Source organism: Microcaecilia unicolor, chromosome 3, assembly GCF_901765095.1.
Source record: "Microcaecilia unicolor chromosome 3, aMicUni1.1, whole genome shotgun sequence".
NCBI lineage: Eukaryota > Metazoa > Chordata > Amphibia > Gymnophiona > Siphonopidae > Microcaecilia > Microcaecilia unicolor.
The window spans coordinates 459301279-459325952 of NC_044033.1; the positions used below are offsets into that span (position 1 = coordinate 459301279).

Consider the following 24674-nt stretch of genomic DNA (forward strand, 5'->3'; position numbering starts at 1 on the left):
AAGAAAACAGCAAGGCAAACGATTCGCAAAATCAATTTTTATTATTTAGAATGAAGAAACCAGCTGAAAGCTGAATGCACATCTACGTGACTTAAGTCCGCACACAATGGTATGCTCCTGCAGGGTAAACCATAGGTGAATTGAAGGCCTCATTACATAAATGGGTCTTGAGACGCGATTTAAAGTTTTTCAGAGAGGACTTGGCTCGAATCCCAAGGGGGAGATTGTTCCAGAGGAATGGCACCAGAAAGTAAAATGCACTTTTCCGTGTTGACTCCCATTAGGCCCGAGAAGGATTATACAGAATAAGCCTATAGTCGTTAATAGAATGAAGCATGTGGGGGGGTGCTGTATGAAATTGTGAGTTTAGACAGAGAATCCAGAAGTCCAGTATGGAGCGTCTTGAATGTCAAAGTAAAGATTTTGAACTGAATTCTGTAATTTACTGGGAGCCAGTTCAAATTTTTTTTTTAAAAAGAGGAGTAATTTGCTCACTTTTTCTATTAAAAGGAAAACTTGTGGCAGGGAGGAATATGTCAGACACACTTACACAAAGATTTTGTGGTAAGTGTGGCTCTTGTGCTTATTCTTTAGCTCCTAAATAAGAGTTTCACAAATATTATTAGCAGATGGAATTTTTGCAAGGCTCATATTTAGGAGCACAAGAACCAGGGGCGTATCTAGACCTGACATTTTGAGGGGGCCAGAGTTAAAATGGGGGGGGGGGGGGGGCACTAACCCCACATCACCCAGCATCGAGTTAACTCTGCAGTTCCACCAGTTCCACAACCCACACACACAACACCAGCCCAACCCAGCATCACTTCACCAGCAGGGGCGTATCTGGACTCCGGTGGTAGGGGGGGGGCCAGAGCCAGAAGAAGGGGGCACATTTTAGCCCCCCCAACGACCCTCCCCGCCACCATTGCCAGAACCCCCCCGCCATTGCCAGATCCCCCCACCAACGACTCTCCACCCTCCCCCCCGCTGCCAACCCTCCCCCGCTGCCGTTGCTTACCTTTGCTGGCGGGGGACCCCACCCCCCGCCAGCCGAGGTCTGCTTGCCGCCTTTAAAGATATTTCTTCAGCTAGCAGGGGACCCCAACCCCTGCCAGCCGACCTGACGTCTTTAAAGTTCTTCTTCGGCCTCCGTGGCCGTGCTGTAGTTGATAGCTGTTCAATCAAGTTCGGAGTCTGATGTCCCAGCACATGAGGGTTGACGGCGGTAGGGGGGGTCCAGGGCGAAATCTACGGGGTCCCAGGCCCCTGTGGCCCCACGCAGATACGCCCCTGTTCGCCAGTGTCCCCAAAGTTTTTTTTTTTTTACCCTGGAGAGTCTGGATTCTCAGTCTGGACTCTGGAGTGTACAGCAGGCAGGGCAGTGTGGAGCCCGGAGGACTACTGATACTGCTGCTGCAGTGACAGGCAGGCTAGGCAGCGAATGGTGGCTCTGGTCGGTGGTGGGCTCTTCAGTGCTAAAGTCCACCTCCTCTGGTGAGTGGTAACTGGTTGGCGCGAAGTTCGTGAACCCGAACTTGTGAGGCACGAGGCGGGTCACGGTGAGCAGCCAGCCAGTGCGGTAGTGAGGCATGACAAGGCGGTGAGCAACAGGGCGGCAGCGGGAAGAATTGTGGAGTTGGACGGCGGCTGACCTGGACCGGACTAGATCAGGCCAGACTTCGGCGGGAAGGACCGTGTGGACGTCACGTCGTCACAGAAACAGAAGCACGCGGCCGCGTTGCTGATCTGCAAGGGCGGGCTTCTGTTTCTGTAAGTCTGACGTCCTGCACGTTGTACGTGCAGGATGTCAGACTCACAGAAGCGAAGCCTGCCCTTGCAGATCCACGCTGGAGAACAGGACTTGTTCGGCTGGCAGTGCCAGCAAAGGTACCAGTGGCGGCGGGGGAGGATTGGCGGCGGGAGGGGGGTTGAAGACGTTGGCAGTAGGGGGTCCAGGGCCAAATCTAGGGGGGCCCAGGCCCCCGTGGCACCACGCAGATACGCCCCTGACAAGAACAAGTATGGATGTGGGCCTTTATTTTCAGTTTTGTTCAGACAAACATACATGTGTGTTACTTCTTGTCTGCAGGAGCATCCTTCCACTTGTAAAATCAGACAAAACTGGCAGTTCAATATGAAAAATTGGCAAGAAATCTTCTCCTCAAAACCTTCCACGCTGCCCCTGACCTGGTGAAAAGTTTTCAGCATTATAGGCATCATTTCCTTCTATGCATTGCAGAGGATTGCTTACTGACCCCACTGACATCCATCTTAATACATTTTGGTACAATCTGTGGTCATCTGTACCATGCACGCTTGAGTCCTCTAAGCATTCAGGACGAGATTCTATATATGGCACTTAAAAAAATCAGTGCTAAAATCAGTGTCGACTAAACATATTCTATAATCAGTGCCTAGAATTAGGTGCCGATTATAGAATACGCTTAGTTGATATCTCAGCGCCTAAATCTACGTGCATCCATTTACACCAACGAAAATGTGGCGTTAATCCCAGCATGTAGATTTACGCGCACTGGGCCATATTCTATAACTACGCATGCACATTTCAGAACACCCACGAAACGCCCATTTCCCCGCCCATAACCATGCCCCTTTTTGCCTGCACGTGTTAGAAATTCAGCACACTTCATTACAGAATACGCTTAGCGAGTTGTGCACCTATATTTTAATCAGTGCCAATTAGTGCTAATTAATGCACAAGATCATATATGGGGAAGCCCCTGAATACATGCTTCATTTAATCGATCTCCCATCTAGGAATGCCCTAGTTTCTGCAAGGACCTACCTCAATTTACATTACCCCACCTGCAGGAATGTTAAATACAAGACCCTTTATGCTTCGTCCTTCCCCTACATCAGTCCAAAATCCTGGAATGTCCTGCCAAAACACTCAAACAGCGTGTCCACCATCAACTGTTCAAGAAGTCCTTAAAAACATTCTTATTCGACAAGGCTTATTCCACTGGCTAATCCAATGTTTAACCTGTGCCATCCCATGTTCCTTCCCCTCCTGTCACGCTCCGAATCTGTGCCTTCTCTGAATTGTATTGTATCCTCTTGAATTTGTGTAAGCCACATTGTGCCTGCTTATGTGGGAAAATGTGGGGTAAAAATGCGCCAAAAAAATTATTGCTTGTTAAGTCCTGTTATCAGTGCTCATTAGCTTGTTAAGCCAATTAAGTTGCACGCATTGTTATAGAATCCATGCTGATTTAGGCACGGATCTCTAAGCACGATATATAGAATCCGGGGGTTGGCACACATGTGTGCAACCTGGCATTAACTGCTTGCTTACATCTGTGGTACTTTTGAGCATTGAGGCCACAGTACTAAAATGAAAATCCAGCCCTCACAAATTGTATACTTTCCCCTATTGTCTTAACCCTTATAATTCACAGAAGGCTATTCCAACTATTTATATTTTGAATAGCCAAAATTTTAATAGGCTACTTACTAGCCGCAGTGTTCAATGCTTGACTTTAAGGGGGGTAATTTTATAACAGGGCATATACGCCACAGTAACAAAAAGGTGCTTATTTGATGCCTATATATAAAGGACCTGTGAACCTCAAAAAGGTTTACAAAAAGCCTTGTATTTAATGTTAAAACGCAATCCCATATTCCAAAAATATAGAGGTTTATACTATGATTAGACATTACAGACTGTTAGCCTTTGGTTCAGTTATAATCATGTGCCTCTTCTTAACACCATTATCAATTTTTAAAAAAATAAAATAATTAATCAGTTCTTAGAAGCAGCCACAATCGTTATGATAAACAGTCTTCTGCAAATATCTTCAATTCAATTAATCAGTAGATGATTTTGTTTTAATTTATATCATCAAAAATACAACAGGAAATCAAGCAGCAAATGAAGAAATGATCAGGCTTTCATGGCCAAATATAAAGTACCACAACAAGAAACACTCTAGCCCACATCATGAGAGAAGAGCGAAATAATAAGTAAAAAGAAGCATTGATCTCCTACATAACTGCAGTGTACGAACTAGGTCCTTTTAACTGTAAACCACAGGAGCTACTGACTCTGATGGTCAACCAAAAATCTCTCTAATTGACTAGGGTCTATCAAAACATAATTAACTCCCCTGCAACAAAACCAAACATTGGTAGGAGAATTTAAGAAAAAAAAAAAAAGTAGCTCCCAAAGCTAATACCCTAAACTTCAATGAAAGAATTTTTTTTCTATGGACTTTGAGTTGCCTGAGCAACATCTGGGAACAGCTGTATCTTAGCTCCACAAACAAAGAGGAAGAAATATTTTTTTCACTCAACGAATAGTTAAGCTCTGGATCTCTTTGCCGGAGGATGTGGTAACAGTGGTTAGCGTATCTGGGTTTTAAAAAGTTTGGACAAATTCCTGGAGGAAAAGTCCATAGTCTGCTATTGAGACACACATGGGGAGCAACTGCTTGCCCTGGCATTTTAGTATGGAGTGTTGCCACGATTTGGTTTTCTACCAGGTACTTGTGAGTAGGGGCGTAGCCAGACTTTGAGGTTGGAGGAGGCCAGAGTCCAAGGTGGGGGGGGGGGGGGGTGTCACATTTTGGTACACCACCCTATCGCCGCCGCCTCGTCGCTCCCCACCCACTGCCGCATTTGTACATCTTGGCTAGCGGGGGGTCCTCAACCCCTGCCAGTTAAAGCACTGCTGCCACAAATACCTTGGTTGGCAGGGGTCCCCAACCCCCGCCAGCTGAAGCCTCCATCCAGCGCTGGTCTCCTTTCACTACAAGGAGCATGCCAGACATGAAGGGAAGAGAGAGCAGGGCAGACAATGCGTTGGTGCTGGAGACCAGCGCTGGATGAAGGCTTCAGCTGGCAGGGGTTGGGGACCCCCGCCAGCCAAACCAATGGTTGAGACCAAATTTGGAGGCCTAGGCCCCCGTGGCCCCACATAGGTACGCCACTACTTGTGACCTGGCTTGGTCACTGTTTGGAAAACAGGATACTGGGCTTGATGGACCATTGGCCACTGTCTGGAAAATAGGATACCAGTGGCGTACCAAGGGGGGGGCAGTGGGGGCGGTCCGCCCCAGGTGCATGCTGCTGGGGGGGTGCCGCGCGCCTGTCGGCTCCGCTCATTCCGTGCTCCCTTTGCCTGGGGCCAACAGGTGTGCGGCACCCCCAGCAGGTAAAAATGCACCCGGGGGAACGCCACTACAGATACTGGGTTTGGTGGACCATTGGTCTGACCCAGCAGGGCCGTGCCGATGCGGTAAGCGAGGTAAGCGCCGCAGGGGGGCGCCCACCTCTGGAGGGCGCCGCCGCGGTGCTTACCCTCGCCCCGCGCCGCAAAGGCCTTTAAATATTTTACCTGGGTCGCAGCAGCTTCAGTGAAAGCGCTGCCGACCAGCAAGGGCGGGGCGGTCCGCCCCGAGTGTCATCAGAAAGGGGGGTGCCGCCGCTCCCGCTGCTCTTCTTCCTGGCAGCCCCTCCCCCGCACCAGCCCTTTAAAATAAATTGCCGACGCGAATAGCGAGCGCAGCACCTCGTGTGCAAGTAAAAGAAGCGGATCCGATTATCTCATTGGGCCTTCCCTCACTGTCCCGCCCTCCTCTGACGCAACTTCCTATTTCCTCTAGGGCGGGACAGTGAAGGAAGGCCCAATGAGATGATCGGATCCGCTTCTTTTACTTGCACACGAGGTGCTGCGCTCCCTATCGCGTCGGCAATTTATTTTTAAAGACCGGGTGGCAGGGAGAAGACGAGGCAGGGTGAGGGTGGGGGACAGATGGGGTGAGGGTGGGGGGGACTCGGATAGCAGAAGGGACTGGGTGGGAGACAGATGGGGTGAAGGGGACTCGGATGGGCAGAAGGGACTGGGTGGGAGACAGATGGGGTGAGGGTGGGGGGCACTTGGATAGCAGAAGGGACTGGGTGGGAGCCAGATGGGGTGAGGGGGACTCGGATGGGCAGAAGGGACTGGGTGGGAGACAGGGTGAGGGTGGGGGCACTTGGATAGCAGAAGGGACTGGGTGGGAGACAGATGGGGTGAGGGGGACTCAGATGGGCAGAAGGGACTGGGTGGGAGACAGATGGGGTGAGGGTGGGGGCACTTGGATAGCAGAAGGGACTGGGTGGGAGACAGATGGGGTGAGGGGGACTTGGATGGGCAGAAGGGACTGGGTGGGAGACAGATGGGAGAAGGGGCATGGATCTGGAACTGGGGTCTGAAAAGTGAGCAGGAGGGAGAATGGGGTCATGCCTGGGGCAGGGGTGGATGGGAGAATCAATGGATCTGGAACTAGGGGCAGCCGCAGGTGGGAACTGGGAGCCGAAAAGAGGGGGCATTGAGAGAGGGGGGATAGATCCTGGATGGAATGGGGAGTGAGAGGGAGGGCAGACCCTGAATGGATGGGAGGGGGAAAGAGAGAGGGCAAATGGTGAATCGAAGGAGCAGAGAGAAAGGGCAGACAGTGGATAGAAGGGAGTGAAAGAGCAGACAGTGGATGGAAGGGGCAGAGATAGAGGGCAAATGCTGGAGGGAAAGGAGAGAGAGAGGGCAGATGGTGGATGGAAGGGGGAGAGAGAGATGGCAGACTGGGGCAGATGGTGGATGGAAGGCACATTAGAGAGGGCAGACACTGGATGGCAGAGAGAGAGCGAAGACAGATGCTGGATGGAAGGAAGACGGTGAAAAGAAGATGAGGAAAGCAGAAACCAAAGACAACAAACTGTAAATATATATTTTTATTATTTTGCTTTAGGATATAGTATTTTAGCTGTGTTAATAAATGTTTATAAATAGAACATGTAAATAAGGTAATCTTTTTATTGGACTAATTTTAATACATTTTGACTTAACTTTCAGAGAACAAAACCCCCTTCCTCAGATCAGGATAGGATACTGTAACAGCACTATACTGTATTGACCTGAGGAAGGAGATTTTGGCCTCTGGAAGTTAAATGTATTAGTCCAATAAAATGGTATTATTTTATTTTCTGTATTTGTTTTATTTCTATTTGTTAATTTGTAAAGTGGTGATTGGTATTTGTTAGTTTTTTCAAATTTACATCTGCTGTCTTTATATTTTGCACAGTACTAGGAGACATTTTCTGTTTCTGTGGCGTTGCATTGTATGCAGAGTCTGGCATTGGGGGTTCAGTTTAATTTTTGTCTAAATAGAAAGTTTATGATTACTTATTCTATAGTGGATTAGGGTGTATCTGTTTGTGAAAAAGACATGGCTTTCAGTTGGCATTGACTGTGCAGGATCGACGATCTGTACTATTCTGTCTGGTTTCGTCTTACAATAGGTGAATTGATGTTCTAGTGCTCACTGTAGTGCTTAAGATGCTTTCCTTTTCCTTGTGTGACTCATAGAAACGACTGCTTATGGTATGGTAAAATTGCTCTATAGGTCGTGTTTGTATTCTCGGTATGCCTAGTACTGGATTTGGGGGGGGGGGGGGGTGTTAAAAAAATGACCGGCCCCGGGTGTCAACTACCCTAGCTACGCCACTGCTGCCGACGTCTCCCTTCCCTTGCACTCGTTGGTTCCCTCAGTGTCCCGCCTTCTTCTGACGTCAGAAGAAGGCAGACACTGAGGGAACCAAGAGCGCAAAGGGAAGGGAGATGTCGGCAGCGCTCCGCTTTCACTGACGCTGCTGCGACCAGAAGTAAAGATTTAAAGGCCCCAGGGCGCGGAGGGAAGGGCAGAGAGGCATGGATGGGAGGGCAGAGAGGCATCGATGGGAGGGCAGGGCCCAGGGAGAGGACAAATTGCTGGAAGGGGAGGGGAGAGAGGATTGCTGGCTATGGATGGAGGAGGGAAGGGCAGAGAGGGACAAGGATGGACATGGGGGCCCAGGGAGAGGACAAATTGCTGGAAATGGAGGGGAGGGGAGAGAGGAGGATTGCTGGCTATGGATGGAGGAGGGAAGGGCAGAGAGGGACAAGAATGGACATGGATGGGAGGGCAGGAGCCAGGGAGAGAGGAGAAATTGCTGGAAATGGATATAGAGCAAGAAATGAAGAAGAAAGGAGAAAAGTAAAGAAATAAATGGAAAGGAAGCCCTGGAAATGGAGTTAAGAGGACAGATAGCAGCAGAATCAGATACTGGACCAGCATGATTGAAAAAAGAAAGTCACCAGACAACAAAGGTAGAAAAAAAATCATTTTATTTTCATTTTAGCATTTGGAATATGTCCACTTTGAGAATTTACATCTGCTATCTTATTTTGCAATGTATACCAATTTGTTTCTAAGAATATTGCTGACAATTCCTTTCAGTGTGGCAAGTGGTGAGCGATCATTTTCATGGGGGGGGGGGGGCGTCAATTGATAGTCTGCAGGGGGGCGCCAGAGACCCTAGGCACGGCCCTGTGACCCAGTATGGCTGCTCTTATGTTCTTAAGTATCAACAACCTTTTGTGTCTGCACTCTGCAGACAAAACTTTTTAGGAGTATAGCAATCAGCAACAGAAATCCCACCTGGAGAATCTCTGCTGACTGTAAATGCACGATAGGAAAATTTAAAAAAATGTAGATTCCTTCCTCCCTCCCTCCCTCTACTAGCATTCTCCAACATCTCAAGTTTCAAATGAATACAAATGAAGTCTTTAATTTCCAAAGGTAAGCGTTTCTGCACCATGGCAAAATTGGAGTCCACGTTCGACAACTTTGAATGACTCATATTCTCCCACAAGGTGACCCTTCAATACACAGAGAGCTAGCCACAATTTTTTTTTAAGAAACATCGTCTCCTAATATCTAACCCTACGGTGCCCGCCTCAAAAGTAAAAACCCATCGATTTACCCGCCGCAACATTTCGTGTTTGCTTAGAAGCATCATCTGTACTGAGATTAGGGGAATCCTAATAGGGATTCACTCCTGATTGAAGCCTCTTCCTGCAACACTCCCATTGAGAGACCAATAGGAGGTGCTACCCCCAAACTAATATGCTAGTCCATGAGGCACACAAGGAGAGAGAGTTTCTAGGACGGGATCGCGCAGAAAGAGGTGGAAGGCGAAAAGTTTGGCTCGATTTGGACTACCACCCACCAAGCAAGCGCTGGGCTCGTACTAGCCACACCCTCCCCCCTCTGAGTCTGACCGGGCACCAGGGATCGCCTTGGCCGCGCCTCCTCCTCTCTGTCCCAGGCGCCGGGGAAAGCGTCGGCCACACCCCCCTCCCTTCTGTCCCGGGCGCCGGGGATCGCCTTGGCCGCACCCCTCCCCCTCTGTCCCGGGGCGCGGCAGTGACCGGGAGTGCTGCTGACGTCAGGCTGGAAGGAGGGAGCAGCCGTGTGTTCCGGGTCAGCCCGAGCCCGAAAGCAGAGGCTAAGCCAGCCTAGGGAGGGGGCGGAGAAGCGATCGGATCGGGGGGACGCACGCGATGTAAAGTGGACAGCAGGAGCCACCACCAGCACGCAGCGCCAGCCCGGAAACTCCCGATGACCGGGAGATCGCAGGAGCTTCCCGCCGGCTGAGGCTTTGTTCCCGGAGCAGAGACAGACAGACAGACATCTCCTTCGCCCATTATCTGCCACCTCCACTGCTGGGGTTCGGATTCCACTCGCGCGATCCTGGGCTGGATTAGCTGGCTAGGGGGTGGGGGGAGCGGCCAGCTCTCGGGCATGTTGCAGTGCATCCCCCTGTGGCGGTGCAACCGTCATGTGGAGTCGCTGGACAAGAGGCACTGCTCCCTGCTCGCTGTCCCCGACGAGGTCTATCGCTACAGCCGCAGCCTGGAGGAACTGCTGCTGGACGCCAACCAGCTGCGGGAGCTGCCCAAGGTAAGCGGGGAGCAGACCCCGGATCCCTCGCCCATCCCTCCGGCACTGCTTGCATGTGGTGTGATACTAGTTAGAGTGGTGCAAAAGTCCCCCCCCCCCCCCGTTTGTTACAAAACTTTTAAGAGAGTCATCGCACTTCGAACTTTTGTCCGGTTTATCCGGAGTGTTTCACTTTTCTGTTTTGCACCTTCAGATCACCTAGTCCTGGCTTAAAAATGTTCCTTAGGTGCATGTTGTCAGCTTAGTGATTAGGCTAGACGCCCTCAGCTAGTGTGATTGGCATTAAAATGAATTTCTGCTTTATTTATTTAAACATGGCTTAGAAGTACCTCCGAAACAATCAGAGGGTTGGGGACCACTATTTGCCTTGAAAATAAATTGTATTTAAATGGAATGAAAATGGTGGGTATTCAATATCTTCTGATCAACATTTTAACACCACAAGGCTCAGAACTGTGATAAAATAAGAGAACAAAATGCATATGAAACATTATCTTCTGTTCAAAAAAATAAGTTTCTGGCTAACCACCTGGGAAAGTCTGAACCATTCTAGCCTTTGAAGAGGGATTAATGCAGGAATCAATACGAGCACATTTTATTTATGTACTTTTTGGGGGGTAGATTTTGACATCAGTTTTTAACTCAGTTTTGAATATATTAGGTAAGTGATTCCCACATTGGATTCCTTTAGAAATTAGATTATAGAATCTGTTTGCAAGAACGCCTATATGTTTACAGAAATTGAGGGTTCCTCAGTGTATGAAAATATTGTAGAGGCTCTGCTATAATAAAAAGTTTGGGAATCACTGTATTAGGCAGTGACCCCTTCCAGATTTTGACAGTGGCGTTACCCATTTCATTTTGCATTATAGCTCTCAGTGTGGGAGATCCTGTTTAGGATCACAAGCATCCAGACAAGTTTACCTTCTTTGCTGAATGGTGTTTTTTTTGAAACAATGGTGTAGTTGTTTGCAGCTACCCATCTTGCAAATCCTGCTTGTTGGAGTGCATCCATACGCCAAGGAAGCCAGGTTTTGCTTCTGCTGGGCAGAAAATGAATGTTACCTTCACCTGAGAACATGGGCGGTGGAATGACTATACACCCATTCTGCACCTAGACTAGCTTGCTACATATACTGTAACTTAGATCAGTTTCTTATCTCATGCTTAACTATACAAAGAACTTGCCTTGATTTTAGCTAACCATCAAATTATCCCAACTGACTCTGTGCCACGCATCTTGTGCCCTTCATATATCTGCGCTTGGTCCCTTAGCTATATGGTAAAGCTGTATTGTAGAAACTATTTAGCATCATATCTATGTTAGTTAAATGCTCTAATGCATGCGTATTAGGTGTATTATTAGTATTATGCTAACATTGTTTTATATCTCTGGTATTTGAATTCCACTGCTGTTAAATGTGTGTATCTTTGATACTGTTTCACGGTAGTTCTAGGTTTCAATTTATTGTTTTCAAGTTTACCTTTTTTACTGTATTTATGTTTATTCTTGGTTATTTTACTATTGTTATGCTGGTAATAAAATTGTAAGTTTTTTTTGTTAAACTGTACCTGTTGTACACTGCCTTAGATGAATCTCATCATAATGGCAGTTAATAAATCCCAATAAATAAATGGGGTGAGCCACTGTAGCTCGATCAGCTTTTTGTCCTACACAGCATCAGGAGCTAGGGAACATGGGAGAGGGGTGCAGAAGGGGCGTAGGTGGTTTGTTTGACCCCCCTTTTGTAGTGATCCACTGCCCCTGAATTTTGTGCTCAAATTGAGAGAGACCAATGCTGTTGCAGGTGGAATAGAGGATTGGGTGAGAAGTGTATGCTCAGAATTCAAAGATGATTCTGAGCAAGGAAGTTACTTTTTGGCTGACTGAAGTTCTGTAGTCTTTGATTAGGCTGACCTCCTAGAAGGCAGGCGTGTTTGACTCTTGGAAAGCTCTAAATCAGAGCAGGGAATTTTGGCGTTGTGTGCTATATTCTCTTAGCTCACTTCAGAATATGCTGCCTCATATCACTTTGGATCTAAAACTTATTGCTCAGCTAGGGGATTACTTTCGCTAGACTGCACAACGAGCCATCTTAAATTTAGAACTTGGAGAACTACAGCTATATTTATTGTGCAAGACAACTAAAAAGGATGTTTGTTTTCCAAGGTTTTGTATAAAGTCTTAATATAAAATCCTTAGTCAGTGTTTTTTTTTCATTGTACAGTAAGTCAGTTCAAATGTGAAATTCACAGATATGCCATTGACCCTTGATCTTGAGATTATATGCACCGACTAGTTCAAAGGTTGTTCAAGGACACAGTACTTAGACTGCTGTTTTGTTTAGTAAAGGTATGGTAGGGCTGTAAGTTAATATAGCCAAATGGACGAATTAAAGTTCCATACCAATACTCTGTGTCAACACGTATACCAATTGTGAAGAACCAATTGCATGATGTCAAGAATTCATGCAGTGTCCAATTACTGGTTGGGAAAAGACTTCAGATACCCAGCAGTGTTAAAACAAACCCTGATCGTTTTAAAGGGCTTAACACAAAGCATATATGGGTAAAGTATAATCACTGGCCTTGAAAAACCTCCACCATTTTAATTTTTTAATAAGATGCAACACTCAAAACTTTTCCTTGAAATGCAAAACTTATCATGCAGAATACAGATTCATCTGATGTGTATTCAGTAGGCAAAACAGCACTTATCTGTAGTTCCGATCCCAACAGGACCTGTTTTGCTATGGCTTCTTCGGGGGATCATAGATCATGCAGTACTATTAATCAGTTTGCTGAGAGTTTGCTTCTTCACAGCGCAAGGCTGCAAGTTAATTACAGTTAACTCGCTATTACTGCATTAATTATTAATTGCGATTTTAAAAAATTAATTGCATTGCAGTATCTCCTGTCTGCTCTAAATGTCTCTTCTGCTTTCTTCCAATCCCACTCCTGTCCTCGGCATGGTCAGCATCTTTCTCCCCACCAGTGATTCAAAATCACGCCCCTGGCCAGTCTACGTAGTCGTTAGTGCAACGGACTTTGATCCTGGGGAGCTGGGTTCGATTCCCACTGCAGCTTCTTGTGACTCGGGGAAAGTCACTTAACCCTCCATTGCCCCAGGTACAAAATAAGTACTTGTATATACTATGTAAACCTCTTTGAATGTAGTTCACAGAAAGGTGGTATATCAAGTCCTATTTCTCTTCCCTTTTCTTTACCTTAAAGGTGGTCCCCGGCAATGGCAGTGTTGCACATATGCTACCTGCAGCTGCTCCGAAGCTTTCCTTCTGAACTGGCCCGCCGATGCAGAAACAGGAAGTAACATTGGATGAGGCAAGACAGGCCAGTGGGAAAACTTCGGAGCAGGCCATAGGCAGTATATGTATAATGTTGCCAGTGCCAGGTACTAATAGAAGACCAGCGGAGGGGGGGGGGGGGGAGATTGAGGAGAGCAGATGCCAAATCCCAGGTGGGGGGAGGGGAATAAGCTGCATAATTGGAGGGGCCACCGGTGGAAGCTATGGCTGAGGTGGTGAGCTCCAGCAGCCATAAGATGAGCTTCGTGCTGCTTGCCACCAAGTCTGTGTTGCTGCTCTTGGGGATGGAGGGGAGGGGGAGGTGATGGACAATGGGAGGGAGGGGAGAGAGAGAGTTAGATAATGGACCCCAGAAAAGAAAGAGATAATGGACTTGGGGGAATAGGAGAGGAGGGAAAGAAGAGAAAAGGGAGACATGTTGGATTTGGGGGTGGGAAGAAGGGAGATTATCAGTCCTTTAGGGAAGGGAAGGGGGATAAAATTTGATATACTGCCTTTCTGTGGTTACAAAGTGGTTTACATATTATATACAGGTATTTGATACCTGGGGCAATGGAGAGTTAAGTGATTTGCCCAGAGTCACAAGGAGCTGCAGCAGGAAATAAATAAATAAATAAATAAATAAAATACTTGAAGTCTGCCATGCCTAGCAGTCTTTAATTTTATAAGCCTTCATTTTATAAAGGAATTTATTATTTCACGCTTTTTATATACCGCAAATTGATCCTGGACAGTCGTCTAAGCAGTTTACAACCAACCCTGTGCTGATTGAGGGGGTGGGGGAAGGTAAGGGGGGAGGGAGAGGGCCAGGGGATGACTAAGGCCCCAATGCTCAAAAGTAAATGCAAGCACTAGAGGCCATTAGCACCGTACTAGCGCCACATTTACCTGCGCAGAATGTTCAGAGGCCTGAAGCGTGGGAACATACGAGCGCGCAGATGAACAATGCAGGTAGCATGCTAATGTAGTCAAGCTCATGTTAATGAGATCATTTTGTATTCCTCCACAATGCTCTGAATAGAGCGCCCGAAACAAAACTGCCTTAACGCTGCAAAAAAAATAACGCCAGATCACCACAGGCGTTAGGCTGTTGGAAGCGAGGATTTCTCATGATTCTCATGCTTCTTTCATGATTCTTTCTGCAAAATCTGCTGGTTTTGATTGCTTTTGGAAACAGAAGGAAGCCTGTGGAAGTCTTTGAGCGCTGGTCGTGTGAAACAGAAGACCCAAGTGAAAGCACACATTGGTGTCTGTTTCCTGTGTCTAAATGTAAGCGTCCAAGCTAAAAGAAAAAAAGCTTATATTTAGTCCACAGATTACAGACGCCAATGTGTGCTTCATGTTCGGGTTTTACCAGGCGCATGCGCACAGGATCTGAGCTTACCATGGAACTCTTCTGCGCATGCGCCAAACACAATCCTCCCACCGAACTCCTAATACTCAACACTATGATCATGCCTATATTTGCAGCTCATTAGTGCTGAGTATTAGGGCGTTGTTCTTCACTGTTCCGGCAGTATTTTTATGGTGCTATTCAGAACGGTGCGGGAGGTTTAACCATTAGGGCCTAATTACTCTCATCCACACCTATTGTAAATACACCTAATTTAATTAACATGCATTTCTTTACAGGATATACATTTTAAGAGACCACAGCTTTCCTTTTAATTATTTCCTGTTAACTACATTTGACTTGCCACTTTTCCAGTGTCCTTTTTCATAGTGTAAGACTGCAGTGACTTCCTGCTTACTTCCAAACTTAATTAAATTCCTTGCCCTTGTGTCTGTACAGTGAGTGGGAGGCACTGCATTTTCCAGACTAGTCAGCTGACCTGTGTTATTGGTATGGATATGACTGCAGTGTCTCTGAGTGATTATTGGTGAAATTGAAAGACACATCATCAGATTGATTGTGCAATGTCTGGGTGTTATGCCTGGGTGTTGCCACACAAATGAGAGAAAAGCCTTCCTTTTGCATTAATCGGCCACTGGAAGAAGCAGATTGAAGTGTAGTCCTCGCAGACTGTCATAGATCTGGCAAATTGCTTGCTCAAGCTTTCAAAGTTTCCTTGGAGTACTACTTCTTTTGTTCAAGCTTTGAAAGTTTCACTGCTATAGGAACTAAATAATCTGATCATTTTCACTTGTTTCAGTGGACAAAGTCCTCATTTATCACTATGGGCAATGTAGCACCTTAGAAAGATAAACACTCTGGCAGGAATGTGTTACAGAGAATCCATTAGTGAGGCCGGTGAAGGCAAAGATGGCCCTGGAGGTATCTGATGTGCTAACTGCAGATTGTTTTAATTTGGTCCAGTAAATATCACTTTTTCCATGGTTCTTTCCCATTTCTTCCTTAGCATCTTTAAATTGTCTAAGAACTTTCAATGATCCTATAAAGCAATAATTTCCAGTAGTAAAATGAGCTTTCATCTGTGCTGTCACTGTGTATCGAGCCTTGTGGATTCCGTATTGAACATCCAGAGGAGAATTAGTTTTTCGGCTAGAAGGCTCTTAGCTTTACTTTTCTACTTTTCCTGTCTGTATCAGTGAGTCCAAGGGGAGCTTAGATTGGTGACAGAGTTAAAAAGAATGGTACATATATTTGTGGCAATTGTCGTGTAAATTTTGGAGCGAAAAAAATCAAATTTTAATAAAGTAGTTGCTGTCAATTTTCTTTTGTACTTAGTCAGTACTTAGGTTCCTTCCATCTTTAATAGAGATGAGAACTCAGTTCCTCACACTGCCAGGTATGGTTGTAATAGCCTGTGATTAATAATATTAAAGCATTGCAGTTACTAGTAGTCTAGTAAATTATGGCAGATAAAGACAGACATGATCCATCCAATCTGTCCTGCGAGGTGAAAGGTCTGGAAACTTTTTCTGAGCTCTATAAAATCCTAAATGGTGTAGGACAGGTAGAAGTGAATCAATTTTTCACTCTTTCAAAAAGTGCAAAGTGCAGGGGATACTCAATGAAATTACATAGAAATCGATTTTTCAAATAAATAGGAAGAAATATTTTTTCACTCAAAGAATAGTTAAGCTCTGGAACTCTCTTCCGGAGAATGTGGTAGCAGTGGTTAGCATATCTGGATTTAAAAAAGGTTTGGACAAGTTCCTGGAGGAAAAGTCCTTAGTCTGTTATTGAGATGGACATGGGGGGAGCCACTGCTTGCCCGGGATTGGTAGCATGGAATGTTGCTACTAATTGGGTTTCTGCCAGGTGCTTGTGATCCGGATTGGCCACTGTTGGAAGGAGGATACTAGGCTAGATGGGACCATTGGTCTAACCCGGTATGGCTATTCTTATGTGTTTAGGGTGGTAACTTCTGTTCTATTCAGTGTAGTCTTCCCTCCCCCTCTATGTCCTTTTTGAAAACACATAATCATTTTATTGCTAGTTTGGGATGAACCTCTTTTCTGCAGAATATCCTAGTATTTTGTTACTATCCTCTTGTCACTTTGTGTTAATTTTGTGTCTTTTGGAATTCTAGTACCATTGTTGTTCCCAGCACTTTGTTCAGGAGTCCATTACATATATACACTACCCTTTCTGAGGAAAAATCTATCCTATTGTCTTTCTTTAGTCTGCCTACCTGGAGTTTTATATTCTGACCCCTGGGTTTGCCGTGTCTTTTCCTTTTCAGAAGGCTAGATTGTATAGGAATACCTTTCAAATATTTGGATGTTTGTATTTTATCTCCCCAGTCTCATCTTTCTTTTAGGGCAGGGGTTCTCAACTGAGTCCTCAGGACATGCCATCAAGTCAGGTTTTCAGGATTTCCACTGTAAATAAGCATGAGATAAATTTGTTACACTACCTCTTGCTACTCTTTGGATTTCTGCAAGGTTCTTGTGACCTGGATTGGCCACCGTTGGAAAGATGATACTGGGCTAGATGGACCATGGGTCTGACCCAGTATGGCTCTTCTTATGTTCTCCATTGTATGAAAATCGGTCTCATGCTTATTCATGGTGAGTATCCTGAAAATCTGACTGTCTAGGTGTGTCATGAGGACTGGGTTAGGAGTGACTGCTCTAGGTCCTGATGTTTCATCTCATGACTTCTATAGTACAGTTTCGGTTGCCTTCCTCTGAATTGCCTGTATGATTTCTGATACCTATTAAATTCCTTCCTTCTTCTCTCTACTTCTTCCCTTAATTAATCTCTGCACAATAATAATTGTACCTGACATCCAGGATTAACTGTATGTAACAAAATTATGTAAGCCACTTTGAGCCTGCAAATAGGTGGGATAAGGTGGGATACAAATGCAATAAATAAAAAATATGTGGCCTCCAGTATTCTCAGTGGGATCTCGCCTGCAGTCTGCACAGAGATCTAATTTCTATTTTTTTTTTTTGGTTAAATGCCTGTTAACGCCTTTTTCTATTTAGCCTGGCATCCCTCTGGCTCTATTTCATAGCAAGATGCCACAAATAGCAGATACCTAACCCCCTCCAACTTTCTAGAAGAGTACACTCTTTTCTAAATAATATGAATTGAATGATTATGTGGATGATTTTTGCTGAATCTTTTCTGCTTATCTTATTAAAATCTATTTCCCTCAGTGGTGTTCTGAATTCAGTTTGTTTAATGGAGTTAGGCAAATAGCATTTTCCCAGAGAGAAAGGCAGTGAGACCAGTAGCAGCAAAACCCTGCAATTCGTATATACAGTATGGTTGACTAAATTATGTATTTTGCAGGAGAAAACAAAATGAAAATCAAATGTAATGCTTGAGTGAAAGTGGTGAATGTGTTCTAGTGGTTTGGAATGCTTACATATATTTATTGTAATCAGAGGTGGACTGACCATTTGGGCAAGTGGGAAGTGCCTGGGGGCCCTCCCCAGTCTCACCTTGAAGAGCCCTGGTGGTCTAGTGGCCTCTGTGGGGGCAGGAAAGAACAACACTCTTTCCTGTCTGCGGTCGTTAATTCTGCCTTGTGCCTCTGTGTTTTAAAAATGGCTGCCGAGACTCCCTGTGGAAGTCTCATAAGACTGTCGAGACCCACCATTTTGAAAACACAGCAGCGCCGGGCAGAATAGCAGTAGTGGGGTTTTTCCTTCCCCTGAAGAAGCCACTTTACCAGCAGAGCCCTTCAAGGTAGGACAGGGAATAGCCCACTCAGACTTGGAGGGCTGTAGTGTGTGGGAAGGGTGTGGCGGCTGCAGCACGGCGGTGGGGTTGGTGGCAGTGGCTGGGGGGGGGCAATGACCTTTACTGCCCAGGGGCCCATATCACTGTCAGTCCGTCTCTGATTGGAAGAAATGGGGATATATAATCGGATCATGTGTGGTTCCACCTAGAAACCCCTATTGCGATACCATTACAACTCCAATGCATTCTTTTTATGTTTTAGGAATTCTTGCTGAACTATTGTACTTTCTCTTTGTGTCTGGGGAAACATGAGGGAAGTGACCTAACAGTCACTTTAGTAATCCACATACTTAACCACTGTATAGATGAGCCCTTGTGCTATATCTCATGGATCGTAACTGTAAGAAATGAGAAATTTCTGAACAGGGAGAAGACTTTCTGGGATTTCTGCTAAGAAGGAAAGTGGTGTGGCCCAGGGAGCAAGGAAGTGTGCCTGGCATGAGATTTTTAGCTCACATCTTTTTTTAGTTGCAGTTCTAGGCAATTTACATTCAGGTACAGGGTCTTTCCTATCCCCTGAAGGCTTACAATCTAAGGGGTCATTTTACTGAGCTGCAGTAAGTGCTAGCATGCACTGACAACACCCTAAAATGGCTTACTATGGGGTGGGCTCAGGTGTCTTGTGCTAAGTCTCAAATCTGCATGTGCTACCTATGCACTAAAAAAAATATTTTATAGTTTTTGTTGGTGGGGGCATGCCTGGTAGGTGGAGAGGTGTTCCCACACTAATCGCATAGGGGCCTTTTTACTAAAGGGTTGGGTTGCGGTAACATGCTTCCCATATGCCAATCCAGAGCTATGCTTCACATACGTCAATCCAGAGCTACTGCAGGAGCCCAGCAGTAGCTCCCACCCCCAGCACACGCTATTTCCAGTGCTACAAAAATAGTTTCTGTTTTTTGTAATGCCAGTGCTTACCTGGTGGTAATCAGGCTGCTGGTTTCCGTTGGGTTAGCGCTGGAGCCCTTACTGCCACCTCAGTGGGTGGCGGTAAGTGCTCCTCTTCCCCCTGAAACGACTAAGCGGCAAGTGGTTCACTTATTGCATGGCCATTTCTTGTCCTCAGAAAAAGACAGCCTTTTTACCTGCTGCGGCAAAAGGAGGCCTCAGCTCGCATCAGCTTAGTAAAGGGACCCCTTAGTCCGTCTGCACTACCACGTAATGCTTTGTGCAGGATTACTATGTGAGCCCGAACCGCCTACAAAATAGGTGTTGGTAAGTGCTCCCACAGCACTAGCGCATGGCCATTAATTTAAAAAAAAAAAAAAAAAAAAAGGAAATTTTAGCCAGTTCCTTGCTATGGTAAAAATGGCCTTAACGTGCAGGGAAAAACCCATGTAAGTGCACACTAAGGCCCCTTTTTTTACCGCAGCTTAGTAAAAGAAGCCCTAAGTTTGGAGGGTTAGATGACTTGTCCAAGATCCCGAGGAGCTCCAGTGAGATTTCTTGAAGTATTTCTTGAGATTCTGTAGAAGAGTTTGTATAGGTGGAAATTCCCTGATTCTCAGCCCAGTATTTTAACCTTCACTCTGTTGCTGGTAGCCCTTTTGGATATGTGTAAATGAACTGTAGATGATACCTTTAGTAATTGGAGTAAATTTGACTGTGACTAGCTTTGGAGACATCCTCTCTTCATCTGGTCACAAGTTTATATGTTGCATCATTCTAGGCAAGGAACTATATATATATATATATATATATATATATATATATATTAGGCAATGGCTTATTCACTTAATTACAGAATTACAAACATCACAGTACTAAATCTTCTCCTTCACTGATTAACAGCACCCAAAAAACTGCTTGAGTAAGAGCTGCGTGATCCCTTCTGAAATGGCCAAATATGAGATTGAAGTCAAAGTATGTAAGAACACAAGAATAGCCATACTGGGTCAGACCAATGGTCCATGTAGCCAGTATCCTGTTTCCAACAGTGGCCAATCCAGGTCACAACTACCTGGCAGAAACCCAAATTGTAGCAACGTTCCATACTTTTAATCCCGGGGCAAGCAGTGGCTTCCCCCTGTCCATCTCAATAACAGACTATGGACTTTTCTTCCAGGAACTTGTCCAAACCTTTTTTTAAACCCAAATATGCTAACCACTATTATGGCATTCTCCAGCAGCGAGTTCTGGAGCTGAACTATTCTTTGCTTGAAAAAACTATTTCCTCCAATTTGTTTTAAAAGCATTTCCATGTAATTTCATTGAGTGTCCCCTGGTCTTTGTACTTTTTGAAATAGTGAAAAATTGATTCGCTTCTACCTGTTCTATACCACTCGGGATTTTATATCCCCCCTCAGCTGTCTCTTTTGCAACCTGGAGAGCCCTAACCTCTTAACCTTTCCTCATATGGAATACACTTACAAGTGTGGATCAACAAAATTTGTAGTAAAGGCCTTGTGCATCACTTTCAATGAAAAAAACATTTTGTGAAGAACAGAACAATTGAGAGGAGACATTGGCACAAAACTTTGGTACCCTTTAAGTGTTTAAATCAGCATTTTAAATTGAGTCTGAGCTAACACTGCTAACCAATCTAATGCACAATGGCTCAGTATAAGATACTGAAAACATGCACATGGAGTTAGTGCAGAACATGGTGGTTCATATGCTGATTGAAATGTCTTAGTTTAGTTTATTAAACTCTTGCTAGACCAGCTTTCCTAGCCAAATCAAAGAGGTGCACAGTCTAAAAACAGAAAGGAAAATGAATGCCAGTATATCAGAGGATGGTGGCAAACCATAGTAAATGGTATTTCAATAGTTGTCATGCACATCGCCTGCAAAAGTTAGCTGAAGAAAGTAATGGCCTACACTGCATACATAGCTTTAAAACAACAAAACAGCTCCTTATCACCTTTTGAATCTGAGGCTCCATAGTCAATTGTGAGTTGAGATCAATTTCTAAATATTGGATCTCTCTACAAATGGGCATATAAGTACATAAGTATTGCCATACTGGGAAAGACCAAAGGTCCATCAAGCCCAGCATCCTGTTTCCAACAGTGGCCAATCCAGGTCACAAATACCTGGCAAGATCCCAACAAAGTACAAAAACATTCTATACTGCTTATCCCAGAAATAGTGGATTTTCCCCAAGTCCATTTAATAATGGTCTATGGACTTTTCCTTTAGAAGCCGTCCAAAGCTTTTTAAAACTCCGCTAAGCTAACCGCCTTTACCATATTCTCTGGCAACAAATTCCAGGGTTGAATTACACGTTGAGTGAAGAAAAATTTCTCCAATTTGTTTTAAATTTACTACATTGTAGCTTCATCACATGCCCCCTTGTCCTAGTATTTTTGGAAAGCGTAAACAGATGCTTTCCAATTCAACTCCACTCATTATTTTATAGACCTCTATCATATCTCTTCTTAGCCACCTTTTCTCCAAGCTGAAGAGCCCTAGCTGCTTTAGCCTTTCCTCATAGGGAAGTCATCCCATCCCCTTTATCATTTTCGTTGCCCTTCTCTGCAGCTTTTCTAATTCCACTATATCTTTTTTGAGATACGGCGACCAGAATTGAACACAATATTCGAAGTGCGGTCGCACCATGAAGCGATACAAAGGCATTATAACATCCTCATTTTTGTTTTCCATTCCTTTCCTAATAATACCTAACATTCTATTTGCTTTCTTAGCTACAGCAGCACACTGAGCAGAAGGTTTCACCATATCATCGACGACGACACCTAGATTCCTTTCTTGGTCCGTGACTCCTAACGTGGAACCTTGCATGACGTAGCTATAATTCACGTTCTTCTTTCCCACATGCATCACTTTGCACTTGCTCACATTAAACGTCACCTGCCATTTAGACGCCCAGGCTCCCAGTCTCTTAAGGTCCTCTTGTAATTTTTCACAATCCTCCCGCAATTTAACGACTTTGAATAACTTTGTGTCATCAGCAAATTTAATTACTCCCATCTCTAGGTCTAAGGTTTGGCAATTAAAATTCAATGCGAAGAAATGCAAAGTGATGCACTTAGGGAGTAGAAATCCACGGGAGATGTATGTGTTAGCCGGTGAGAGTCTGATATGTACAGATGGGGAGAGGGATCTTGGGGTGATAGTATCTGAGGATCTGAAGGCGATGAAACAAGTGTGACAAGGCGGTGGCCGTAGCAAGAAGATTGCTGGGCTGTATAGAGAGAGGTGTGACCAGCAGAAGAAAGGAGGTGTTTATGCCCTTGTACAAGTCGTTGGTGAGGCCCCACCTGAAGTATTGTGTTCAGTTTTGGAGGCCGTATCTTGCTAAGGATGTGAAAAGGATTGAAGCGGTGCAAAGAAAAGCTACAAAAATGGTATGGGATTTGCATTACAATATGTATGAGGAGAGACTTGCTGACCTGAACACGTATACCCTGGAGGAAAGGAGAAACAGGGGTGATATGATACAGACGTTCAGATATTTGAAAGGTATTAATCTGCAAATGAACCTTTTCCAGAGGTGGGAAGGCGGTAGAAGTAAAGGACATGAAATGAGATTGAAGGGGGGCAGACTCAAGAAAAATGTCAGGAAGTATTTTTTCACGGAGAGAGTGGTGGATACTTGGAATGCCCTCCCGCGGGAGGTGGTGGGGATGAAAATGGTAACGGAATTAAAAAAAATGCGTGGGATAAACATAAAGGAATCTTGTTCAGAAGGAATGGATCCTCAGAAGCTTAGCGGAGATTGGGTGGCAGCACTGGTGGTGGGAGGCAGGGCTAGTGGGTGGGAGGCGGGGCTAGTGCTGGGCAGACTTCTACGGTCTGTGCCCTGGAAATGGCAGATAAAAATCAAGGTAAGGTATACACAAAAAGTAGCACATATGAGTTTATCTTGTTGGGCAGACTGGATGGACCGTGCAGGTCTTTGTCTGCCGTCATCTACTATGTGTCTAATTACTTATTACGAACTTGTTAACAAGTATATGATTGTGATGGTTATGGGGATTAACTTGATGGCATGTGTTCTGATCCTTGGTTTGCCGTAGTTCAGTACACAGCACTCATGCTTGTACTGTTCTTCCCATGATAGTTTCCCTACTAATGTAACTGGATTTTGTAGTGTTTAAAACTGCTCTGGTTTGGATTATGAATATTTAGTTTCTGTTATTTTAATAATAGCCAGTTATAGCCATAGGAAAAATATGGAATAAATATTTGTAGTACCATAAATATTACCTATATTTGGATGCTGAGGTAAATTGTTTCGGTATACCCTGGAACTATTTGTGTCAGAGCTTTACAAGTTGCTTTATTGGATTTCATTTAGTGATGGGTGTGTGAAGCTATGAATGCTAATGTAGAGTAATATACATATAATAAGAGGCTGTATCATAACCTTTAAGGGGTCCTTTTACTAAGCCAAGCTAAAAAGTGGCCGGCATTAGTTTTAGCTCATGGTTTTCCCCGCATGCTTCGGCCACTTTTTTAGCATAGCTCTAAAATGGCCGAATTTGTATTTCTGCCATTATTGGCCACCTATTTAGTAGGCTGTAAGGGCTCATGTGCTGCAGTGTGCAGTAATGTGCCTACGCTGCCCGATTACCACCTGGCATGCCTATTTCTCATCCCCACGCTAGAAAAACATGATTATCTAGCATGGGAAACTGCGCATGGCAAAAGCAGAACTACCGCAGGGCACCTGGGTGCGACCGGTGATAGTGTTGTTTTGCTGCACATTACCCAGACTGTAGCTCTACCACGCCTTCGTAAAAGGGCCCCTTAACTTAATTTCTTGGGTAGAAAGGCCCTTGATCTACCTTTTATATTGCCTCCAGGTACAGAAAAAATACCAACTGTTTCTGAATATACACCATTTCAATAGCTTTAGGCTTGCAAGTGAAATAAGAAAATTAAGTAAATAAGTAACTCAGAGGATGAACCTCTACTAGGCTGCAGATAACCAAGTATTGTGTTCATAAATAAATATGAACATTTTCTGTTTAGGTATGGGGATATTTAACTATTCTTCAGTGTATTTTGAACACTCTACAATCTCCATGTGCTTGGCCACAGAAAGATTGTGACCCCCAGGAGGCACAGTCCAACGACATATTTATGGAGGACTCGCCCAAGTCATGACCCCAGATGTGGGTTTTGCTACCCGATTTGGGGTTGTGACCCACAGTTTGGGAAGTCCTACTCTGTAAGTTATTCAGGAAAGCCCAGAATAATATTCTGTATTATTGGGCTTCAGCTTTGACTCCAAAGTTTAATGGTTCAACAAGCAGGGGTTCTCTGCAGCACTTCTTGGCTTCTGCCTCCTTCCTTTGTGATGAGAACCATGGGTGGCCCTATAATTTTGTGAAACCTGCTAGCCCCATGTCGTTCTAACCACAGAAGAAAGCTGACAGAGTATGGGGCAACAACAGCTAAGAAGTAGGATTGGGAGAATTGATTTTGCCAGGG

At 44.9% G+C, this 24674-nt stretch overlaps 1 protein-coding gene across 1 annotated transcript in view; it reads left to right on the top strand.

Moving 5' to 3' along the window:
• Positions 1 to 9080: 9080 nt before the first annotated feature.
• Positions 9081 to 24674, top strand: part of LRRC1 (leucine rich repeat containing 1) — a 222038-nt gene continuing 206444 nt past the window's right edge. Inside the window, exon 1 of the mRNA XM_030198969.1 lies at positions 9081 to 9782. Within this exon, the coding sequence (XP_030054829.1) occupies positions 9624 to 9782 (159 nt within the window). The 5' untranslated portion in view covers positions 9081 to 9623. The remainder of the gene's footprint in view (positions 9783 to 24674) is intronic.